General features: G+C 37.4%; 1 protein-coding gene across 1 annotated transcript in view; it reads left to right on the forward strand.

Moving 5' to 3' along the window:
* Window positions 1-4,542: 4,542 nt before the first annotated feature.
* LOC123665895 (alpha-1,6-mannosyl-glycoprotein 2-beta-N-acetylglucosaminyltransferase-like) overlaps window positions 4,543-26,998 on the forward strand; it is a 53,596-nt gene continuing 31,140 nt past the window's right edge. Inside the window, exons 1-2 of the mRNA XM_045600126.1 lie at window positions 4,543-4,782; window positions 26,569-26,667. Of these exons, the coding sequence (XP_045456082.1) occupies window positions 4,668-4,782; window positions 26,569-26,667 (214 nt within the window). The 5' untranslated portion in view covers window positions 4,543-4,667. The remainder of the gene's footprint in view (window positions 4,783-26,568; window positions 26,668-26,998) is intronic.

Genomic DNA, 26,998 nt, shown 5'->3' on the forward strand with positions numbered 1-26,998 from the left:
AGTTAGCTAGCCAATGAAAGCGCACACCGTCACAATAAACGGACACCCTGAAGTTAGCTAGTCAACGAAGAAGTTAGTAACGTGAAGTTAGCTAGCCAATGAAAGCGCACACCGTCACAATAAACGGACACCCTGAAGTTAGCTAGTCAACGAAGAAGTTAGTAACGTGAAGTTAGCTAGCCAATGAAAGCGCACACCGTCACAATAAACGGACACCCTGAAGTTAGCTAGTCAACGAAGAAGTTAGTAACGTGAAGTTAGCTAGCCAATGAAAGCGCACACCGTCACAATAAACGGACACCCTGAAGTTAGCTAGTCAACGAAGAAGTTAGTAACGTGAAGTTAGCTAGCCAATGAAAGCGCACACCGTCACAATAAACGGACACCCTGAAGTTAGCTAGTCAACGAAGAAGTTAGTAACGTGAAGTTAGCTAGCCAATAAAAGCGCACACCTTCACAAAATTTCTGTACGTTATTGTTAAGACAAGTTTTACATAAAAGAAAATTTGAAATTATTCTATACTAGCGACCCGCCCCGGTTTCGCACGGTTTGAAAAAACTATCAGTGTGCCTCTACTATATTATGCATGTTTTATACCATATAAACCTTCCTTTGGAATCACTCTATTTACTAAAGACAACCGCATCAAAATCCATATCGTAGTTTTAAAGATCTAAGCACACAGACAGCGGGAAGCAACTTTGTTTTACTTACGCCGAGTTGCGCGAAACAAAATTAAAATTTTAGTAGAGATTAAACTAATTGAATCACAAGAATTTCATACAATTCTTGCGTTTAAATTAGTTTAATCACTACTTAAATTTTAAATTCTTTTCGTGCAACTCGGCGATAGTAATGTAGTTATGTACACAATTTACTGTAAATTACTGTGATTGTTTTCAAATCGAAATAGCCCGATCTCGATTACTGATAACTCAAAAAGTACTCGTCAGGTCTCGTTCAAATGTTAACCGGACCACATGACAAGCTGGCGCTTTAAAAAAAAAACATTGGTACTTCCAGTAATAAGTTATGAGCTAGCACACAAAAAAGTCGAAGAAAAAAAATTATTATAAACAAAATACATGATTTTTATAAGCTTTAGCAATGTGATGCTATTGAGCATGAATGAAAAAAAGATTCCAAGAAGTGAAAAATTTACAGAACAATTACTTACCAATTTAACCGACTTTCAAAAAAAGGAGGAGGTTCTCAACTCGATTTTTTATGAATGCTACGCCAGACGACGCGTTGGCGCAACTTTCACAGCACTGGTTTGTGAGTGTTGCAGGTTCGATCCCGCACATGACAAACATTTTTATCGGCCATAAAGATTTTTGCCGTAGTCTGGGTGTTTGTGCAGTCCTTGTGGGGCACCCCACCGTATCTCGAAGTTAGCCGTCGGTTCCGGTTGTTATCGTGTACACCTGATAGCGATCGTTACTCTTAGTAGGGAATATCTCCGCCAACCCGCAAAACAACTAATATAATCAACAACTAATGTAATCTACTACAAATAATATAATCGACAGCGAATATAATAATAACTGAAAGATTTTGCCTGTCATGTGGTCCCATTTAAATTTAATTAAAATCTGACTTTCCAAGCGTGTCTCCTAGCGAGATCGAACCTCGGCTTAGGACAAAGTCGGTGTTGTGGGCGAAGCGGGGCCTTCGATGCGTTAGGTATTATTTTATTATTATTTTTTTAGGCACCCACCGCCGCTGGCTCCCCGGGCGGATTTTACATTAGGCTATCCTTATTTGGACCAGACCTGGTCCTGTTGCAGTTATGCCTTACCATACTTGATTATATTTTACATCAGGCTATCCTTATCTGGACCAGACCTGGTCCTGATAGGGCTTGCGCGACTTGAGCGGATCTGGCATGCCTCATTCTATGCTGACCCGGCCCAGATACATGATCTGGTTGAACCTGACTTGTTTTCTAGTCGGGTAGTAGAAAGAAAGAAAATTTTCTTATTGGCCATTCATAATCTATAATCTTATCTTATTTATAACTTTATAATAATCTAATATAAAATTCTCGTGTCGCGGTGTTTGTTGTTAAACTCCTCCGAAACGGCTTGACCGATTCTCATGAAATTTTGTGTGCATATTGGGTAGATTTGAGAATCGAACAACATCTATTTTTTATATCCTAAGTTATGGGGGGGAGGGGGGATAAATGGGGTTAAAAACATATACAGCAAAACAACGTAGCGGGCTCAACCAAATCGGCTAATTAAATTTTTTGTATGTTCCTTAAAGCCCACGGCAGGGTTTTAAAACTAATAAAAAAAAAATTTAAAAGTTTGATAAAATAATTAATTTATACTATGAATTTTTGACAGAACGAAGTCTGTCCGAGCAGCTAGTATCTTAATAAAACGAAAAAAAGGGAGTAGGAACACATAAACAGCATTAGAATAGAAAAGACTAACTAGATTACTGCCTCAGCATTGTTTTTGACAGCAATTTTTTTCTTTTGGCAGAACCTGTTAATAATAAATAGTATATTTGCTCGCAAACGAAAAAAAACCGACATCAATTACATCGACAAATACAACAACGTAGATCGACGGAAAAATAGTCAAGTAAAAACGCATTATTAGATATGACTCGAAAAGTGGTTGTTAGATCTCAAATAAATTTAAATGGGACAAAATGACGCACACCACCTTTCGATTAAAATTTTTTTGTCGAAATCGGTCCACCCAATCAAAAGTTCTGAAGTCACATACATAAAAAAATACAGTCGAATTGAGAACCTCCTCCTTTATTGGAAGTCGGTTATAAAGTAGATAATATAAGTACTTGAAATGCAAAAATGCAAACACCGCATTCACGCGTAACTCGTTATTTGAACAACATTGTTACGAATTATAAAATTCACATTTACGTCAGTCGTCAGCTATGTCAATAGTTAAGCGTTGAATGGCACGAATAAACAATATTGTTATAAAAAAAAAAAATTAAAAACTATAAATTCTGTATTCAAGTAGGTGTTAAAGGCATTTCGATTCATATCTTTCAAAGTATGTTTTTTTTTTTTATTCGAAGAACGTGGCAAACAAGAGTACGGTCTAATAAAATCAAACGGTATGGTTTTGTGATGCACACTTAAAAATATTTCAATTTATTTTTAATTTAACTGAGGTAGGGTAGGAAATTTTCTGCTTAAAATATGGAGCAGCCCGACTGGGGTAGTACCTCAACTTTACAGAAGTTCACACCTAAATAATACTGTTTTCAAGCAGTGTCGTGTTCCTGTTGGTGAGTAAGGTGACCAGAGCTCCTGGAGGGAATTGGGGATAGGGTCGGCAACGCGCTTGCGATGCTTCTGGTTGTTGCAGACGTCTATAAGCTACGGTAATCGCTTACCATCAGGTGAGCCGTACGCAAGTTTGCCAACCTAGTTGTATAAAAAAAATACGTTTTCTATTCAAATTAACGCGATCAAAACCGCGGGGCGCAACTATTGATAAAAACAAACTTTGTCTCGTATGGTCTTGCCATAACCTTGTGAATAATGTGTATTTACCGTAATAAATTAAATAAGTTTAGTATTTTTTATCCGAATAAGGAAAATACTTTAGTATTATGCGATTAAATGAAGAAGACACTGACTTGACCTTTAAACACAACGTCATAATTGTATTTGCTCGCAAAAGAAAAAAAACCTACTTCAATTTACATTGACAAGAAATACAACGTAGTTATTATAGTTACAAAAAATATCGATTAAGTTCGCATTATTAGGGAAGACTCAAAAAGTACTCGTTAAATCTCGATTAAATTTTATTGGAGCCACACGTGAAGTACCATTGGGTGTCAGTTCTGACGCACGACTGGAGTTTCCCCCTTCAGATCGACTGTCTAAATAGGCACATAAATGGCTTACTAGTCTAAGAAAATGATAAAATAAAAAAATAAAATGTCTATTACTCAGACAACAAAGAGGTCCATAATTGTTAGTAAAAATAAATGATGAAAGCTTAATAACTAACGTTAGTACTTAATAACTAAAAGTGACCTTGTAATATCACACAAATGCCTGAGTAGTGGACAGTCCCTGCTATCGGCGATGACCCTTAAGACATTGTTGCGGCTGCCGCGCACTCGCCTTAAAAGTGAGCTAGCTTCTTTGCGCAGAATGGCCGGGAAACTTTCGACCATACTAGAATAAATACCATATCAAATGTAAATTACATACACTATTGGCGTGGATGGGTGGTATGGATGGAGGTAGATGGCGTTGACAAAAACGTAACGAGGTCATTCGTTCAGTAGATTTTACTCATCATATTTTTTTCATACGATGGGCCTTATATGAAAATCGATTGTTAAGGAGTAAACTCCAAAATGAATTGTCAAAATTTGTACAAGCAGTAAAATGTATAAAAAAAAAATACTGTCGATTTGCGAATATCTTTTTTTTAAAGTCTGTTGAAAGGTTCTTAAGGACTTTAAGGTTTCTATCATAATTGTAACAATAGTATAGCATAATAATTTTTTATTTTAATTTTCAATACCTACATTTTCAATTTTTTTTTCTTTTTTTACAGATATAAAGAACTTCAAGAGCGATGCGCCGCCATTTTATTCGATACGCGTAACGCCATCTAGCGACGAGAATGAACTTTACACGGCAAACATAGACGCGATGCCACGCTTAAAATATGCTTCAATTTTACGAGTACTACTCATATTGGGGCTATTTTGTATCTGGGTACAGATAATGCTGTCGGCGACGACTGGGGGGTTGGATAAGGATGGAGGTGAGTTTGAATTTGGGAGAGAAATTACCCGCTCCGAGAATGGCGTTTTAAAAGCAATGTCTTTTGCGAGAAAGAGATGTGTTTTTAAATATTACGATAATCGGTATGAGGAGTGAACTATAGTTGTGTATCGGAGTTTACACGCTCTTTTTTTGTAATGGAAACGGTCAGCCATTAGAAGAGGGTACTTTTTCGGAATGTTTTGAAGTGATTTCTTTTCATGGGAGGGTAAACCGCTTCGTTACGTAATGCGTTACGGCGCCAATCTGTCTGGCTTCCCTTTGTCTCAAGCATACGGAAGCGGTAGGCGGGCACCTCCTCTCTCATTCTAACCCACAGCGCCAGCCGTCTTTTCTCAAGTTAAACAATTTCAATGTTAAATCGTTGAACTTAGATTAGTTTTAGTTGTCACTTCTGTCGGACGTCCCAAGACGCACGCGTTTGTTTTAGGTATGAGAGTGACAGTGACGTAGCGAGCTTAACTCGCTCCCGGGGCGCAATGCCTTCGTAGCCCCCCCCCCATTCTAAAACCATATAATGTCAAGCAATTTTTTGTTTTGTGGACCATTTGGCGCCCCCTTATTTACAGGTAGCGCAGCCTAGAGGATAAATCGAATTCCTTGGTTTGTGGTGAAATTTAACTTTTTAATATATTTATAATTTTGTTCCGTGTTAGTGTTAGAGCTCTAGCAACTGAATAGAAAATGTGAGAAAACCTTAATCTGAAATTTAAACATAATGTAGCTCAAAGGCCCTTAAAATATGGGGATTTGTTTAGTTAATACAATTGACACTGCGGTAGCTACGTCACTATCATATCATGATTTTAAAAGTCACAATCAGTAAACAAAACAAAGTCGCAATACATATGCATGCATTACTGCTATTCTATTGTTTTACGTAATATGACTGGGGGCAAACGCACAAGCAAACGACTGTGCGATGACTTGCAATTGTAGCAGATTTGTCCATTTCACTTCAAAAAGGAAGAGGTTTCTCAATTCGACCGTATATATATTTAGTCGCTTATGAATCAATTTTGCTGATTCTTTTTTTGTTGGAAAGGAGATATCTCGGGGATGGTACTGTGATAAGGAGACCAGGATATAATGATGCCATCAGAAGATCCCAAAGAAATCGAGTGGAACCTTCGAAAATCGTAGTGGCGACTAGTGCGTTTGTTAATTTGTTTCGTCTACTTACGTTGTATTACTTGTCAATGTGATTGAAGTCGGTTTTTTATGTTTCCGAGCAAATACAATTATCCAGAAGGAGAAGGAAAAAGAGATTGTACTGCTTAGCGATACTTCTTTTGGTTTAATGACTTCCAACAAGTATATATTTTTGTAAAACGTCGTCTTTAGGGTTAACTTTTCCCGTCGCTCTTCGGTTAAGTGGTATTGAGTCTGGCGGACTACCGTCCCCAACGGTTATTGTCGGTATCTTGTATATATGTATTCAATCACTCGGATAACTTTGATAGCGCGATTTAGGATACGTCAGTTTTCGCTAGTTTCTGTATGTCGCGAGATAGATGTCGCTACAACATCGACAAGTAATACAAAGTAGGTAGACGAAAAAATAGTCTAGAAAATAGGCGTTATCAAAGATTAGTCAAAAATAAGTCACCAAATATCGATCAAATTCAAATGGACCTCAAGACAAGCATCAGCTTTCAATTAAAACATGAATTATCAAAATTTGTTCACCCAGTGAAAAGTAATGCGGTAAAATATAACATAGGTCAACGAAAAAATAATCACCTATATACTCATTATTACACATACTTCGAAAAGTACTAGTCAGATCTCAATTAAATTTAAACGGGACGAAATCACACGCACCATCTTTCTATCAAAAAAAAAAAAAAAAAATAATAATAATAATAATGCGTGCGTACAAAGTACACATGTCAGAAGTTAAACTTCTTTGGCAAACTAATTGTTAAGTCTCGTTTATATTTATACAAATCTAAAGCTTTAGATTTCCGTTCCAGCGCCATCTAGTTAGTTTGCAGTGTCATATTATCGATATTAATGTAACAAACTTTGTAGTTTCTATAATACACGCTAGGTAACTCTGTTGTTCGACAAAAGCGTTGCACATCTTCGTGACGCGAATATTATTATTATTGCGTTTCATCCGTAAAAAAATACCCTCATTTGCTTAAAAAGTTTGACTTCAAAAAATATAATTGAATAGAAAACCTCCTTTTTGGAATTCTCTTAAAATAACACAAATGAGTGACATAAGCCGTTTTTAACTGCAGAAAATGAAGTAAACAAAATTTTGTAAGCTGGGCGAGTGAAACGCAGACGAAAAGCCAGTTTATTTCAAATGTTATGTGTGTGAAACCAGTGGGAATGTCTTGTGTAAATATTTGTATGACACATACATTACAAATATTTAATAAGTGATGACTCAATAAACATTGTAGCACCTACATATACTTATTTGTTAAAATACTTTCTGAACGCACCTATAAATATTTGACAACCAAGTTACAATTTTTTATTTATAAAAACGTCATCAACTGTTTCATAGCTAGGAAAATCTTGTATTGGAAAATTAATTTTTTGTTTTTAGTATTTCCCATTTCTTATTATTTATGTTTCACACCGTTTAAACTTTCCCTGAACTTCCACTAATATTTCAAGATCAAAATATGTCAAATCGGTCCAGCCATTCTCGCGTTTTAGCGAGACAAACAAATATATATATATGAGTGATACCTTATCAGTAACAGACGAGGCTTAAATACTTTCAAGGCTTCAATGGTGTTAATTTAAGCGTTCTGTTATGTCAATTAGTCTGTGAATCTTAATAATTTATCACTGCATATTAAATAATTGTCTCCCGCCGCGTCTGTCTGTCCTATTAATATTATAAATGTGAAGTTTCTTTGTAAATTTATAATAGCTGATCCGGTTTTCCCGTCTCGCGGGATTGGAAATTGAGCGGATGAAATCATAAGGTGCAGTAAATGCGTAAAATACTAAGTGGGTTTTCATGTAGTTTCTACTGATAGACAGACTGATTCGTGAGGAAGGTTTTTGTGTAAATTTGTTGAAATAACGGTAATCGTTAAAAAGGTCGGAATAAATCAGGCGGTCTGGGAGCGTTCATCGAAAACGTTTTACAAACCCTTTGAGATATGACAAAAGAATATATGGTCGAAAATTCTTCAAGTAGGTGGCAAAGTACCATATTCTTACAGAAGTTTACAGTCAAATAATTCTACTCTGAAGTTGTATTGTGCTCGTGTGAGTAAGGTAGAGAGCTAGAAAAGGTTGTGGGTAGGGTTGCCAGATTCAAGCATGTCATTTCCCGGACAATTCGAGGATTACGAATTCGTTCGGTTGAAAAATATACGAAAATTGATAATCAATTATAATCCTAGACACGGGACCAAGATACGTAATTCCGGGACAATCCCGGATTTCCCGGCCATCTGGCAACCCTAATTGTGGGTAGATTCGGAAACGTGCTTGCGATCCTTCTGGTGTTGCAGACGTCTACAAGTTACAGTAATCGCTTACTATCAGGTGAGCCGTACGCTCGACCTAGTTACATATTATATAAAAAAAAAATGTGTAATAACTCTTTGTTACTGGAATAATATTTTTTTCATTTTCGCATTTATTTGCAATAATACATTTATCGCATTTTAATTATATCTTTAGCGACAATTGCGGTTCGATAACGTTTTCATTGTAATTTTTTGTTGACAATAAATGCGTGGGTTCAGTTGCGATTGCTCTTCTCGTATATATGACTGAATTTATAATGATTGATGTAAATACTGTATGCTGAGTGGTTACGGCAGTAGGTAAAGAATATAGCCACCCCCCTCTCTTCACGTGGGTGTCGCAAGAGGCGCCTAAGGGATAACACAGTTCCAATACCACTTTGGAACTTAAAAAGCCGACCGATGACGGGATAACCATCCAACTGCTGGCTTTCAAATACACAGACCGAAGATGGAAAGCAGCGTCCTCGGTGTGACAAAGCCAGCCCTGTGGTCACTAACCCGCCGTCCCAGCGTGACTTCGCTGACGTAACATTTAAACCGGTATCGACTCGTATAGACGTGTTTGTACATGAATGGAACGCGGCGTCAGTACAATAATGGAGTAGAAGCAAATCGCAGAAACCGGCTTGTGACGTCGAAGGGTCTTGCGCACATATTTTTAAGTACAATGGCTAACTATATATTACTAACTTATTTAACATTAAAGTAACTTGTGTTAAGAGGCTCTATATTTATTAGTATAATTGAGGCAGGGCACAGTAGGAAATATCCTGCTCAAAATCTGTAACCACCGGTCTGGGGAAAGTATCTCAGCATTACAGAAGATCACCACTGCTTTCAAACAGTGTTGTGTCAACTAGTGTTGTTTTCACGGTCTTATACACGGGTCGTGCAACTACAGTAGCGGCGGTACTGGGGCTTACGGCCGCCAGATGCATAACGATCGATGGGTGTGCTGTGCAACGAAGACAGAATAGCCTTTTTCTCTTTTTCTATCACACGCAACGCATTTATGTGTTAAAATATAATTAATCACAATGAAGTGTCACTCAACCACGTGACCGCACGCATCGATAGCAGTGACGTACAGCGGCGCTGACGCGAACGAAAGGTTATGACCTTATCGTACTAATCTTACCATTAAAACTGGGCTTAGTTGCATGACCTCTATATAAGACCGTGTTTGTGTTCTTGTGTGAATAAGGTTTTTTCTTTTTCTTTATTTAAGGAGTTTTAGTCCATAAGGACTCCGCCACTCCATAGGAACATCACACATTTAATACAAGAAATTAATGAGGTCGTCGTCGCATACCAATGTTTACAATCTTGTACAATAGTTTAGCCGGTTCTGAGAGAGGATACGCCGAAATTGAATTACAACCTTCAAGCTCTTTAAAATTTTGAGTTATTTGCAGCATATCATTTCGAATATCTTCATTTCGGACACATTTCACCATAATGTGAACTGCATCTTCAATGATGCCGCATTCGGTGCACAACGGAGATGGTACCTTTTTTCATCAGGTAAGCAAACTTATTAAGTGGAATGTGACCGGAACGGAGTCTAAATGCTGTGGTTAACGTAATCCTACTCAGCTTGCATTCATCCCTGCTTGCATATGCCCTTCTCCACTGATCGCTCATCAAACAGTATAATTTGATTAGATGTAAACAGTCAATGAAGAAATGCATATCGTTTACAAAGCTGGGCAGAATCGATCGTTTGATTTAAAGCACACTCGTTTTTTTTAAAGTGAAAACTTCTTGGGCCGTATTGGGCAGGTTTTAGTAGGGGAAAAATCTTATGGGGTTCGCGTCTCCGACATGATCATAACTCATGGGCAGCGGCGGTGTGCTGTGCGCGTTAGACGCCTTTTGCTGTGAAACCTCGGGCATCGTCACCAACATGCTTATAGCAGTAGACCTAGTGAAAAGTTCAATGAGCATTGTTGAAATAGTGTTTTTCTTGTTTGATTATTATTTTTTTTTAAATCTTTTTTAATCAATTTTTTTTTCATGTTTTCAGATACTAACCAAGTAGTTAGCTATAAGTCTAACCAGACTAACACAGAGAAAACGAAAGAAGGTTTATTTTATTTTATTTTTATTTTATTTTTTTATTTCTGTCCATTTTTTTTTTTGTGTGTATTGTCTGCTTTTTTGTATCGAATGGGAGCTATTTGTGTTAAACTTGTTTTTATTTTCATGACATATGTATGTAAGTAACTTAGACTTTAATTTCATGCTTTGGTTGACTGTTTATTCTTTTTAGTCATAGTGTTAATATGTGTGTAGATACACATATTGTGATATTTAATTTTCTTTTATTTTTATTTTTATTAGGTGCTAACAATCGAATTATTGTATTCCTTAGGATGTATGTAATAATTAAAAAAAAAATTAAGTACAATGGCTAACTTTTTTTTTTATGTCACTAGGTCGGCAAACAAGCGTACGGCTCACCTGATGGTAAGCGATTACCGTAGCTTATAGACACCTGCAACACCAGAAGCATCGCAAGCGCGTTGCCGACCCAATCCCCAATCCCCCCAGGAGCTCTGGTCACCTTACTCACCAACAGGAACACAATACTGCTTGAAAACAGTATTATTTTACTGTGATCTTCTGTAAGGTCGAGGTACTACCCCAGTCGGGCTGCTCCATATTTTGAGCAGGAAATTCCTGCTGTGCCCTACTTCAGTTAAAAACTGGCTAACTACACAATACTAACTTATTTAACATAAAACTAATGCGTGTTTAAGAGGCATTTATATATTAGTGGACTAGGGAAAGTATCTCAGCCTTGCAGAAGATCACGCTTCAGCCTGTAATATCCCACTACTGGGCATAGGCCTCTTACCCCATGTAGGAGAAGGATCAGAGCTTAATCCACCACGCTGCTCCAATGCGGGTTGGCGGATATATTCCCTACTATGAGTAACGATCGCTATCAGGTGTACATGATAACAACCGGGACCGACGGCTTAACGTGCTCTCCGAGGCACGGTGGGGAGACCCCACAAGGACTGCAACAACACTCAGACCACGGCCAATACAAATGTTTGTCATGTGCGGGGATCGAACCCGCAACCGCCAGCGCAACAGGTACAATCCATGGCTGTAACCGTTGCACCAACTCGGTGTCAAAACAGAAGATCACAGCAAAATAATATTTCAAGCAGTTTTGTATCAGATAGTGTTGTGTTCCTGTGGTGAGTAAGGTGACCTGAGCGTCTGGGCAGAGTCGAGTGTAGGGTCGGCAACGCGCTTGGGATGCTTCTGGTGTTGCAGGCGTCTATAAGCTACGGTAACGGCATATCATCAGGTGAGCCGTACGTCAGGACTTAGTTTTTTTTATGTGACACATACCATAATATTTTTTTCCTTTATGCATCCAATTTTTTAAAATACATAGGTACATTAAACCCGTGGTCACCAATCCGCCTGCCCAGCGTGGTGACTACGGGCATAACTCATGAGTACCCGCCAAGAATTTCGGCCCTTAGTTCCCGGCTATTTTGATTACCAGTGGGGCCGAAATATTTGGCGCGATCTTGTGGAGGCCTACGTTCAGCAGTGGACTGCAATAGGCTGTGTTTGTGTATATTGAACCAGTAGAGATTATATCAAACAGTCAAATTCTTAGACGTTATAACAAATACCTGTTACGTAATATTACCGTTAGGCTGTTCTTAGCGGAACAGAGTGTGAATTTTAATCGGCTTTTTTTGTTGACAACAGTACGAAAACTATTTCTAAATTCTATTAAAGACAAGAATGATGAGATTCAAAAGTTTATTTATATTTGAAAACTAAGCTGTTCCCGCGACTTCGTCCGCGTGGCATTTAACATAACAAAAAAAAAACCGACTTCAAACAGGAAACTAAAAAGTGAAAAATAAATTTACTTAGTACAAAGTAATTCGTATTTTGATTTAGTTAATCAGAAATGATTAAATAAATCTATACTTATTATAAAAATAAGTCCCCCGGCCGCGTCTTTCTGTCCTCCTGTCTGTCCTCCTGTCTGTCTGAACGCGATAAACTCGAAAACTACTGAACGGATTTTTATACGGTTTTCAACAATAGAAAGAGTAATTCTTGAGGAAGGTTTAGGTATATAATTTATTATGCTTTTATATAAATTAGCTGAAATACGGCGACAAATGTTGAAGAGGTCGCAAAAAATCTCGCCAAATGGGAACTTTCCACGCGAACGCCGCGTAAACTAGCAAAGATACAGTTAAGTAATGTACTAGAGAATTCAAAATCTATAAAAATGCTACAAAAAAGTCCGCGATAGCATATCTCTATCTCTTACGGTTGACTTACAATAACCACTTTTATGTTAACATTTTTAATTAAAAACATTACGTTATTTTCAAAGCTATTTTCTTTAGTTCGGTATTAATCCTTATCCAAATGAATATGTTAGTTAGCTTAGTCATTTAATGCAGATTAAAATTGCTCTTTACACTAAATCAATCAGATGAATAGTTTTTGAGATATCGTTGTTAGAAGTAATTAGTAGCGAAACATTTTTAATGCTTGGCGAGCATTGAGATGCCTACGGCGAGTCCATCCCCTCTGCCCCGCATCGCTCGACCGCCTGCTCAAGCTATATAAACCGGGCGATGTAGCGCGCGATCCGCCATAGTAAACAGACTTTGGTAGCAACTGAACGCATTGCGTATATCGACTGTCATCGGCTTACTACGGGTATTGCTGTTCGGCATTAAATCTTGCTATTGGTTCCTATTATTATGCTATTGTTAGTTTTAATTAATTACTTTCATACTTAGTAGGTGGTGTAAGAAACCTTTCAGTTTACTTTCTTCTTTTCGTTTGGTTATTTCGTTACTTTTTAAATAACCAAGTACCTTACTTTTCCGTACTTGGTTGCTATAAATAGATTTTTGTAAATAATTTTCGTGAGTCTATTTAAGTTCATGTATTTTCCTTAATTAATTATTTTCATACTTAGTAGGTGGTGTAAGAAACCTTTCAGTTTACTTTCTTCTTTTCGTTTGGTTCTTTCGTTACTTTTTAAATAACCAAGTACTTTACTTTTCCGTACTTAGTTGTTATAAATAGATTTTTGTAAATAATTTTCGTGAGTCTATTTAAGTTCATGTATATTACTTTTTTGTTACTTGGGTGTTGTAGGGAAGTTGTTGTAAATAAATATTATTTAGATTCATTAAACTGTTTCTATTAAGTACCTCTTTATTCAATTTCTTATTAAACTTAGGTAGATAATCATGCCGAGAAGAAGGCCAAATATAGGACGCAGTACGTCTGCTGCTAAAAGACTTCGTTTGAATCGGAATAGTGAAAATAATGAAGAGAGAGAACTGCGTTTATCATTGGACCGTGAAAGACATATTTCGCAAAGACTGCGAGAGTCTTCTGCGGAACGTAACGCACGTTTGTCGTTGGATCGTGAAAGACATGTTTCACAAAGACTGCGCGAATCCTCGGCAGAACGTGATTTACGTTTGTCGTTGGATCGTGAAAGACATGTTTCACAAAAACTGCGTGAATCCTCTGCTGAACGTAACGTACGTTTGTCGTTGGACCGTGAAAGACATGTTTTACAAAGACTGCGCGAATCCTCTGCTGAACGTAACGTACGTTTGTCGTTGGATCGTGAAAGGTATGTTTCGCAAAGACTGCGCGAATCCTCGGCGGAACGTGATGTACGTTTGTCGTTAGATCGTGAAAGACATGTTTCACAAAGACTGCGTGAATCCTCTGCTGAACGTAACGTACGTTTGTCGTTGGACCGTGAAAGACATGTTTCACAAAGACTGCGCGAATCCTCTGCTGAACGTAACGTACGTTTGTCGTTGGACCGTGAAAGGTATGTTTCGCAAAGACTGCGCGAATCCTCGGCGGAACGTGATTTACGTTTGTCGTTGGATCGCGAAAGACATGTTTCTCAGAGGCTACGCGAATCCTCTGCTGAACGTAACCTACGTTTATCTTTAGATCGTGATAGACACAATGCTTTAATGGAAACTGAAACATCTGAGAGAAGACAACTCCGACTACAAAACGATCGTATTCGGCACATAAATTTTAGGAATAATATGCCAACTAATGGAACACAAAATAATAATAGATGGTCCAATAAAGAGTACTCGGCAATGAATTACAGTACAACAATTGATTATCAAAATTATCGTATCGTTTGTATAGGTTCTCCTTCCATTGTTTGTCAATACTGTTCGGCACTGAGATGGAAAGATGAGTCAAAAGGTTTATGTTGTTCAAATGGTAAGGTAAAATTAGATGAAATAGGTGCTCCACCTGAACCTTTAAATTCTCTACTTGATGAAAGTCATCCAAAGCATACAGAATTTATGCGTCATATTCGGCGGTATAATAATGCGTTCCAGATGACTTCATTCAAAAGTCAACGAGTAGTTGAAAACGGCTTCATGCCAACATTTAAAGTCCAGGGCCAGGTTTACCACCTTGCAGGTAGTCTTCTTCCACAAGTTCCTGACGACCATAAGTTTTTGCAGATATATTTTATTTCCGATCCTGAAGTTCAAGCAACGACTCGATGTAATATTAGTAATAGTAATTCAAGAACACCACTTGATAACTCTATAGCCAGGTCATTGCAAAACATGTTGCATTTGCATAATAGATACGTACAATCTTTTAAAACTGCAATGGAAAGTATCTCTCTCGATGTCCCAGATTACAATGTAGTAATTCATGCCAGCAGGGTACCTGACGGTGAACACCGTGGACGGTATAATGCTCCTTCTACCAGTGAAGTAGCAGTTGTCATTGCTGGACAACAATTTGACAAAAGGGATATCGTTCTTCGAAGCCGCGACGAAAATCTCCACAAAATTTCCGAACTACATCGTTCATATGACAGTCTTCAATATCCATTGATGTTTTGTCGAGGTGAAGACGGATACACAATTGATATTCCCCAAGTTAATCCTTCTACAGGAGACAGAGTACAGAAGAAAGTTTCATGTATGAATTATTATTGCTATCGTTTAATGGAACGCCATAATCATTATAATGTTTTACTAAGGTACGGAATGTTACTGAATCAATATGTTGTAGATCAGTATGCTAAACTAGAATCAGAACGTTTAGCTTTTATACGAAATAACCAAACACAATTACGCGCAGAAAATTATATACACTTACAGGATGCTTTACATTCTAATGAACACACGACAAACAATATTGGGCAGCTGGTAATATTACCGTCATCTTTTACTGGCGGACCAAGATACTTACACGAAAAAACTCAAGATGCCATGATCTATGTCAGGAATTACGGGAAACCTGACCTCTTCATTACTATGACCTGTAATCCTAATTGGAAAGAAATAAAAGATAATCTGCATTCCACCGCAACACCTCAAGACCGATATGACATTTTAAATCGTGTGTTTCATTTAAAAGTACAAAAACTATTACACTTAATAAATAAGGTAAACGTATTTGGTCCGACACGCTGTCACATGTATACGGTGGAGTGGCAAAAACGTGGGCTGCCACATATACATTTGCTTTTGTGGCTGACAAATAAAATCAGGCCCGACCAAATTGACACAGTTATAACGGCAGAATTACCAGACCAAGACGAAGACCCAACATTGTATGACATCGTGGTAAGGAACATGATTCACGGACCCTGTGGAGCTTTAAACCCTAACTCGCCATGCATGCATGAGGGAAAATGTTCAAAAAAATTCCCAAAACCATATCAGAGTCAAACTTCAACTGGTGATGATGGCTATCCAAAGTATAGAAGATTATCACCAGAGGAAGGAGGACGCAAGGCTGCTATTCGTAATTACGAAATTGATAACAGATGGGTAGTGCCTTACAATAAACTATTATTAAAAATTTTCGAGGCGCATGTTAATGTAGAACTTTGCAGTTCCGTGAAATCAATAAAATATGTCACTAAATACATCAATAAAGGAAGTGACCAGGCTACGTTTAGTTTACATTCTACAAATGAAGTAGAACAATTTCAATCTGGCCGCTACATTTGTAGTTCTGAAGCACTATGGCGGATTATGTCCTTCAATATTCATGAAAGAGCACCAACTGTCACACACCTCGCTGTTCATTTAGAAAACGGACAGCGGGTGTATTTCACTGAAAATAATGTAAATGACATTGTGAATAATCCAAGAGATACTACTTTAACAGCGTTTTTCAAACTATGTGCAGAGGACGACTTCGCAAAAACTCTGACCTACGACAAGGTGCCTGCCTATTATACCTGGAATCAAAATACGAAAAAATTCCAACGACGAAAGCAGGGGGCGGTAGTTCTCGGGTACCCTGGCGTGAGAAAAACAGATGTTCTTGGAAGGGTGTACGTGGTACACCCTAATAATGCAGAATGTTTTCATTTGCGGTTGTTACTCCACGTTATAAAAGGCCCTACTTCGTTTAGAAGTCTCCGCACTTTTGAAGGTGTAACTTACGACACATTCCAAGGGGCTTGCAAAGCTATGGGCCTCCTCGAAGATGACAGTCACTGGGAGAGTACGCTCTCTGAAGCAGCCATATGCTGTTCACCAAAATCACTTAGGTGCCTTTTTGTCATTATGATATCGTTCTGCCAAATCACGGACCCGCATCTTCTTTGGCAAAACTATCAGGAAAGTATGTCCGAAGATATACTGCAACGCAGACGACAAGAACTGTCATCAGATGATTTAGAGTACGACCAAAATATTCTTGATGAAGCTTTAAATGAATTAAATAAAGAGGTCGAATCTCTATCAGGTAAAAGTATAAAAGATTTTGGTTTTAACTTGCTGTTAAATTCAAATCTTTATGCAATGAACAACATCGAGGATTTACGAGAGACTGACTATGATTACACCCAACTCTTACAGACAATTCAAGATGAACATCGCTTAAATCCAGAACAAAAAATTGTTTACGACCAAATATTGTCATCAGTTAATAGTAATGAAGGGAAAATGTTCTTTCTAGATGCACCCGGGGGCACGGGTAAAACATTTATAATTAATTTATTATTAGCAAAAGTAAGGTCTGACAGAAAAATTGCTCTTGCCGTGGCGTCGTCCGGTATTGCAGCCACACTTTTGAAAGGCGGGCGAACTGCACATTCCACTTTCAAACTACCTTTAAAAATTTGCAGTGACGACGTCTCTAGCGTTTGTAACATCTCAAAACAGAGTAAAACAGGTAAATTAATGCAGGATTGTAGCTTGATTATTTGGGACGAAGCTTCCATGTCCCATAAAGCATCAGTTGAGGCATTAGACAGGACAATGCGCGATTTACGCAACAGAAATTGCCCAATGGGTGGCTGCACCGTTTTGTTTTCTGGAGACTTTCGTCAAATTTTGCCAGTCATAGCAAGGGGGACTAGAGCTGACGAAGTCAATGCATCACTCAAAAGATCTTATCTTTGGCCACATATTACAAAATGTGAACTTAATACAAATATGAGAATTTTGTCCTCCAGTGAAGACAATAAACAATTTTCAAATAACTTACTTCAAATAGGTAATGGTGCATTTCAATCCGGAAATGTTAAAATCAATCTTAGTAACCTATGTGCTTTGGTTCAAAATGTGGAAGAATTGGTTGAGACCGTATATCCCGATATTACTAATATAACTACAAAGACTTTATGTTGGTTTAAGGAAAGGGCTATATTGGCACCTACTAATGAACAGGTTGATAAAATTAATCATTTAATTATTTCCAAGTTTGAAGCACCATCACAGATATACTATTCAGTTGATACAGTTTTGGATACCGCAGAGGCAGTACATTATCCAACTGAATTTTTGAATTCTTTAGTTCCTCCCGGAATTCCTCCACACAAGTTAATATTAAAAGTGGGTTCACCAGTGATATTACTTAGAAATTTAAATGCCCCAAAATTGTGTAATGGCACGAGACTCAAAATAGTTAAATTAAAAAACTTTCTAATCGAATGCACTATTTTAACTGGCTGTGGTACTGGTGATACTGTTTTAATTCCCAGAATACCGATGATTCCCTCCGAATTACCCTTCCAATTCAAAAGACTGCAATTTCCAATCAAATTAGCCTTTGGTATTACTATTAATAAGGCACAAGGCCAAACTTTAAAAGTTGCAGGAATAGATTTAACTGATCAATGTTTTTCTCACGGCCAGTTATATGTTGCCCTTTCAAGGGTGACATGTAAAAATAATCTGTTTGTGTTTACTAACAATCCGTCAGAAGTAATGAACGTTGTGTATAAGGAAATATTTCAATAGAAATATTCCTTATACACAACGTTTCAAGTAAAAAGTATTCACTTTTAAATATCCGGTGCCTACCTTACAGCATCATCATCAACAATGTGTAGATATCTTTGTCATCACATATACTTCTTTATCTATACCTAAAACACTGGATGTGTCTATAATATGCGAGGAGTTATTTCAATTACTCTAGGCTCCCATCACCACATCCTGACCTGGTTACTATAGGACCAGCTGCAATGTTTACTCTTTCAAACATAATAAGAATTATCCAAGTCGATACACTGGCCTCGAAGTAATAGGGAAACATAGTCATTATTGGGGAGTTTCGACGATGATATGATATACCTAATCATCGTATTTTTAAAAACAGACAAACAAGTTACACATAAAAATACCAAAATCGTCATAGGTTTGCCTATAATATTTAAGAAGTTCCTGCGATTTCACCAGGATCCCATCATCAGATCCTAACTGGACAATGGGACCACCTGCATACGCACCATATATTAAAAAACATCCCTACGAATTGAGAACCTCCTCCATTTTTGAAGTCCGAAATCCACACGGGCGAAGCTGCGGGCGGAAGCTATCTATATAAATAAAAATGAATGTTGTTAAGCGCATAACTCGAGAATGGCTCGGCTAATTTATTTTTTTGTATGTTCCTTAAGGCCCACGGAAGGTGTTAATACAAAAAAAATTTACTATTCACAGAACGAAGTCTGTCCGGGCAGCTAGTATTTTATAATTTTGAAGAATAACAACTCTAGTATCTATCCTATTTTGGCCATTTTTATGCATTATATTGTAACATACTATTGTATTATAACGCTGTTGGATTGCCTAATAAAACAAAATAAAATCTACTCGTAAGTTTATTCAGTTTTCTTTCATAATTTGTTTCATTGACTATTGGGTTGAATACTGTTATTATTCTGTTATTGTTTGTTGTGTGTGTGTTGTTTGTATTTGTTATTGTAGCCAGGTTGTTATGGTATTTACTTGGCACCTACAACAACTACAACAACAACAACTCGGTTTTTTTTTGTTAAAAATTATTTTATTTTACAATTTTTAGTGATGGGTAGACCTAACAAGGATGCCTTTTCTCTTGTGTCGGGGGTCCGGAAACATACACAATACACAAGCACAAACACCCAGACAATGACAAACATCTATATGGCCAATACAAATGTCTGTCGTGCGCGGAGATTGAACCTACTAACGCCAGCGCAACAGCCGGTGCTGTGACCGCTGCGCTAACGCGTCGACATACTATGAGTAAAGTTCGCTATCAGGTGTACATAATAACAACCGGGACTGACAGCCTAGCGTGTTCTCTGAGGCTAGGTTGGGAGAACCACAAGAATTAACAACTAGACCGAAAATAAATATTTGTATAAACATAAATATCCACTCCGAGCGGGAATAGAACCCGCGACCGTCGGTGTTTAGGCGCGCCGACACGGCACATGCACCATTATATCAAAGCGGTCGTCAAACAGCAAAAGGTAACTGCTGTAAATTGTTGAGAAATTCCCTCGAGTGTTTATGGGCTCCATCATCAAACCTGGTCCTGCGACACAGATGATCACACAGCAGGTAATTGCTATAAATCGTTGAAAAGTTCCCTCGACTATCTTTCGTCTCCATCATCAGACTGTAATGGCACTTGTAACTCATATAGGTGCAAAGTTCTTATCCATAGAAACGAATTAAGTTCAAACAGCAGGTAATTGCTATAAGTCGTTGAAGAGTTCCCTCGACTATCTTTCGTCTCCATCATCAGACTGAAATGGCACTTATAACTCATACATATGCAAAGTTCTCATCAATAGAAACGAATTAAGTTCAAACAGCTGGTAATTGCTATAAATCGTTAAAGAGTTCCCTCGACTATCTTTCTCCATCATCAGACTGTAATGGCACTTATAACTCATACAGGTGTAAAGTTCTCATCAATAGAAATGAATTAAGTTCAAAAAGCAGGTAATTGCTATAAATTGATGAATTGCTATAAAATGACTTCCAAAAAAGGAGGAGGTTCTCAATTCGACTGTATTTTTTTTTATGTATGTTACATCAGAACTTTTTACCATGATAAGAAAACCAGGATCTGATGATGGGATCCTAGAGAAATCGAGGGAAACTCTGAAAATCCGCAATAACTTTTTACTGGGTATACCGATTTTGATAATTCTTTGTTTGTTGGAAAGAAGATATCCCTAGTTTAGTACCATGATAAGGAAACCAGGATCTGATGATGGGATCCCAGAGAAAGCGAGGGAAACTCTTGAAAATCCGCAATAACTTTTTACTGGGTGTACCGATTTTGATAATTTTTAATTTAATCAAAAACTGATGTTTGTCATGTGGTCACATATAAATTTTATTGAGATGTGATCACTACTTTTTGAGTAATCTTTGATAACGCGTAGTTACTTGACTAATTTTTTGTCGATCTACGTTGTATTACTCGTCGATGTAATTGAAGTCGGTTTTTTTCGTTTGCGAGCAAACACAATTATTGAAGCAAAACCTCTTTACGCGCGAATTAAGTTATTGAAAACACGGAGATTAAAAAATATAATTATTTATTAAAACTAATTAATAACTATAATATTTATAATTAATTATTAACTAATTTACAAGTATTTATAATAATTATTAATGTTTAGTCCAGCTTGTTGTCCAGCAACGTTGCCTTGGTAGTGGGAGTGCTAACAAAGGATATTTGGCAGGGAGTGTCAACCTTAACTCACGCTTGACTTGGGGAGTAAGCTGGTCAATGCGTGACAGTAAGCTGACGAGAACGTTGCGAAAAGTGTGATCGGGCAAGGCGAATGGAAGTTGAGATGGATATATAAGTTAGATGGAACTAAAGAAGTTTTAGTTCGGTCGTGTGGTCTAAAGCACACTCGTTTTTTTTAAATGATTCTTTAGCCGCGTTGGGTTCTTTTTGGTAGGGGAAAATCTCATGGGGTCCGTGTCACCGACATGCTTATGATATTGACATTGACATTATATTGACATTGACATTATATCATCATTACATCATTACAGCCTATACAGTCCACTGCTGGACATAGGCCTCCACAAGTTTACGCCAAAAACAACGTGAACTCATGTGTTTTGCCCATAGTCACCACGCTGGGCAGGCGGGTTGGTGACCGCAGTACTGGCTTTGTCGCACCGAAGACATTACATTGACATTGACATTATATTGACATTGACATGACATTACATATTGACATTGACATGAAATTATATATGACTAACGCGCAGCGGCTGTGTGCTGTGTGCGTTAGACGTTTTATTGTATGGGTGAAATCTGGTGCGTTCGCATCACCGACATGCTTATAGCAGTATATCCGTAGCTATTCAGCTGATGTATTGTGCTGTGTATATCTTATAAGTGAAATTGAATGAATTTAGTGAAAAGTCCAATATGTATATACTGTAAATTGTGATTGTAATTGAAATGGTGTTTTTGTTTGATAACTTTTTTTTAAATTCTTTTTTAATTAGTTTTTCGTTTCATGTTTTCAGATACTAACCAAGTAGTTAGCTAAGACTAACCCGACTACCAGAGAGAAAACGAAAAGAGGCGGTTTATCTTTACTTTATTTTTATTTTTTAATTTATGTTTTGTCTCTGCTTTCTTGTGTCAAATGGGAGCTATTTGTGTTACACGTGTCTTTTTTCGTGGCATATTTAGGTTAGTAACCTAAACTGTAATTTCATTTTTTGGTTGACTGTTTATTCCTTTCAGTCATCAATCAGGTTTTTTAGCTTGTAACCGTCGCGTCGGTGTCCCACAGGGCAGTGTCCTTGGTCCCACATTATTGCTCATCTACATGAGTGACCTGTTAGTGACAAAATTGGTTTATGGAAGATTTATAGTTCTTGCGGATGACACTTCTCTGCTATTCCATGCTACTACATGGGAAGATGATTTCCGGTATGCTCACTGATTGGTTGCAGATTGGTTAATGTATAACTCTCTCTCACTAAATGTAATAAAAACCAAATACATCTGTTTTTCTATATCTAGACGAGGTATTCCTACTGACTCTGCATTTAGGCTTATGTCAATCTAAGACGAATTGTCAATTTCCTAATTTGCAAACTACTTAATAAGTAAAGATCATTTTGGTTAATTAGGATTTTTTGTATTTTAGATAATTTAGGGGGCAGTTCCGTGTTGGGGTACAATAGGAGAGCTATGTGACAAGTTTTATGTGACAAGTCAGCTTCCTCAAATACCTACCCAAAAATTGGTGTTAGCTCTCGGAATATCAGTGTTGTCATTCGTCGTCGATTCATTTATTTTATCTACTTTATCTTGTATTCAAATAAATCACGTAAAATAATTACATTGTATTTAATACGCCAGTACGTGATAGTCAACGTTTTATTCAATGAGTGTTTAAATCACGTTCGATCTCGATAACTCTCGGAAGCTGGATAGAACTCATTGTATAAGTGATTCATTAATCGATTTCAAAAAACGGAGGAGGTTCTAAATTCGATTTTATTTTTATGTGTGTTAGTTACTTCAGAACTTTTGACTGGGATCTCGATGATTTTTTTTTCAATCGAAATGTGGTACGTGTCATGCGGTCTCATTTAAATTTACTTAAGATCTGACAAGCTTTTCGTGCTATATCTAATAATGCGTATTTACTTAACTATTTTTTACTCGACCTGCGTTGTATTATATATTATATACCTATAATTTTGTTAGGTTGCCGGCCTAACTATCCTAATGCCGCTACCTTTTGGACGCGCTCGTGGGTAAGGCAACGTACACGTGCAAATCACAATGCCCTTTAGGCAAACCAAACCGGCTGTAGACTGTATAAATTGATATTCACGGAAGTATCACCGCACCTAGCGTGCCGACTGCTCAGTCTTTTTGGACATCAGAATAGTTGTTGGCACGATTACCGGCCACATGGCACTTAATCACCAACTATTCATCATGAATGCAACAGACAGCCCTCTTTGCAGGGGCTGTCTGGCTGCTGAAAAAACAGCCGCCCACGTAATCCTGGAATGCGAGGGAGTGGCCGCACACCGGGCTACCATCCTTAAGGAAATAAGCTCCGAGAAGCCTGTGAACGCCCCAGGAGGCTTCTGAGCTGGAAGGAGCTGGGCTGGCTGAATTAGTCAGCCCTCTTTTCACGCATAACGGACCACCTCTGTGTCTAAATGCGGAAAACCGAGCCCACAACAATACAATACAATACCCTATAATTTTTCATGCTGATCAAAGCTTGCCATATGATCCCATTAAAATTTGATCGAGATCTAATGACTTGTTTTTGAGTAATCTTTGATAACTCGTATCTACTTGACTATATATTCGTCCACCACGTTGTCGCTGTCGATGTAATTGAAGTCGTTTTTTTTTTTTTTCGTTTACGAACAAACTTAATTACTTATATCTAATACAATTTATTGAAGTAACTGAGGGTAGGTACAGCGGGAGGGGAAATATCTTATTTATGTTACGTATTGTGTGCTTTTGTGAGTAGGGTAGAGAGGTCCTGAGAAGCTCTATGTAGACAGTAGGAATAGGGTCTAGTGTTGCAGGCGTCCGTAGACTAACCGCTCATCCTCATCTGTGCGCTTATTTAACACCAGGAGATGTAATAAAAATATCATTAAAATAGAAGCGAAAATTGTTGTCCGTAAATTTGGGTCACGGACGATAGTTTAACGTGACAACATCATAACAAAACATCTCGAACGCATAGGCCAATCGGGTGGAAGAGATGCGGCGCTAGCGAACAATGAGCGAGACGGGACAATTAACGCAACGAGACAGTGAGTCATCCTTTTTCGGGCATGCAGTCGGCGTTCATCGATTTATTTGACGTTGTCACGTCAAATCGTTCTAATGTTTAAGTAAATAACGGTCAAAAACATTTTCAAAATGAAAGTGGTAAGCAATTCTATCTCAGGTGATTCGGTGTAGTGCTTCCGTTACGATACGACCATCTTGTATTCGTAATATTATCTGCGCGAGAAATGATCTTGAGAACTGAATATGTACTGTCTTCCTAGGACTGTAGTGCAGTTATGCGCATAATCTTTACCTCGAGTACTGAGTATTAAGTATTTCACCTTTTCAAAAAAAAAAAAAAAAAAAAATTAATAAGGAAAAATAAATTTCAATGCAAATGCATTCAGCCTGTAATATCCCACTCCTGGGCATGGGCGTATTGCTCCTTTTAGGGGAAGAATCGGAGCTTAGTCCACCACGCTGCTCCACTGCGAGTCGGCGGTTATGTTCCGTACGATGAGTAACGATTGCTATTAGGTATTTATGATAACGACCGGGAGTGGCGGCTTAACGTTCTCTCCGAGCCACGGTGGGAAGACCTGTAAGAAATATTTCTAAAATTCATGTCATCATCCCTTGCGGGACTCGAACCCTCGAACCGTGAGTGTTTTAGGCGACTACGCGCACTACTCCACCACAGCGGTTGTTAAATCTTAGTAATAAACATAGATTGTTTTCAGTGTTTCAGATTTGTTTTTAACCGACTTCCAAAAAAGGAGGAGGTTCTCAATTCGACTTTTTTTTAATGTAATTATGTTACATCAGAACTATTGACCGTGTGGACCGATTTCGACAAAAAAATTTTTAATCGAAAGGTGGTGTGTGTCAATTGGTCCCATTTAAATTTATTTGAGATCTAACAACTACTTTTCGAGTTATATCTAATAATGCGTTTTTTACTTGACGCTTTTTTCGTCGACCTACGTTGTATTACTCGTCGATGTAATTGAAGTCGGTTTTTTTTTTCGTTTGCGAGCAAACACAATTATTAAAAATGAAATAATCTAAAACAGTCTTGAAGTTTCAAGGAGTTGATACTTATGGTTTAAAAAGTTTTCACTGATAAAATTGATGGCATAGTTAAGGTTTTGTGTGTATTGTGTATGTTTTGTGTGTATTATTATGTATGTGTAAAAAGGAAATATTTGATTGTTTGTTTGCATTGAATAGGTTCCGAAACTACTGAACGGATTTGAAAAATTCTTTGACTGTTGGAAAGCAACACTGTCCGCGGGTGACATAGGCTATATTTTTTTTTAATTTGTGGAAAAAAATTGTTTTGAAATTTTTGGTTAATACCCGTGCGAAGCCGGGGCGGAATGCTAGTCTGTGATAATTGTATTTCTGTTCATATGTTTCGTGTCTTTGGAAAAAATCTCAAAAAATATAATATATATATAGTGTATAGCACTCATAACTCAGTATGAGAATTTGATCTGTAATTGTCCATATTTTTACGAGAACTTTCTTTAAGGTTATATCATTTATCATTTTGTGAGTTCCCTGTGGAAAAAATATCTTATTAATCTCATAAAAACGTGGATAAATGCAGACCAAATTCTCATACCGTCTGTGAGGCTATGAGATCTATGAAAATTTGGCCTGCATTAGTTGACTTTTAAGTATCTGTGGGGAGAAGTATGATAATAATGTTTTTTAATGTTTGTGTTTTGTTTAACTGTGTGCGTGATTATGAGTAACCCATCAAAAGAGGCCAGGATTTTATATAAAAACTTTTTTTAATTAAAAAAAAACTAAAATGTAATTTATTTGTATTTATTCTATGTATACATACGTATTGTGTGTTATTCCAATAACTTTAAACTCATTTAGATTATCTTTTTTAGAAATATAAAAATGTGCCCATCGGAGGCTTGGGAAAAAATGACTCAAAGGTGTATTATTAGAGTCCATTATTATTGTGGACAAAATTTTGAAATATTATATTATTAAATAATATGTTATATTCTTTATTTTATTTTTTTATCGAATAGAATATAATAATAGGCGAATACAAAATTAAAAAATAATAATAATAGAAAATTATTTAGGTAGATTATTGCAGTCCGTTATTTTGGACGTGATTTACAAATATTAAAAAAAAAAATACATTTCTTTATTCGCAGAGGAGTTGATGAATTCGAACGAGACGTCAGAACAGGTCCTGGCATTGGTACCACCGGAGTTGCACAAATATTTGACCGTTCACCCGAAGAACAATAGCGGTATGTACACACCATCAATATCCAACTACTATCCGATCGTCCAACCCCACATTGGTGGTATTTTTTACCAAACCAAAAAGGTTTAGAAATTCAAATTCCACGAAAAATAAATACACATGATAGTGGCGTAGCGAGGGGGTATTATGCCCCGCGCACTACTCACAAAGGGGTGCCATATGGTTTTTGAATTGGGGGCGGGGTCGGGGTGCCTATATCTCAATTGTGATATTTCGTGACGTACTTACCACTAGGCAAGCCAAATCTTATGACTGGTTTTATGTTAAAACACCAGAGAACGAAGTTCCTTATTATAACATATTAATTTCAAGTT

The sequence above is a fragment of the Melitaea cinxia genome, chromosome 25, assembly GCF_905220565.1.
Source record: "Melitaea cinxia chromosome 25, ilMelCinx1.1, whole genome shotgun sequence".
Classification (NCBI taxonomy): Eukaryota; Metazoa; Arthropoda; class Insecta; order Lepidoptera; family Nymphalidae; genus Melitaea; species Melitaea cinxia.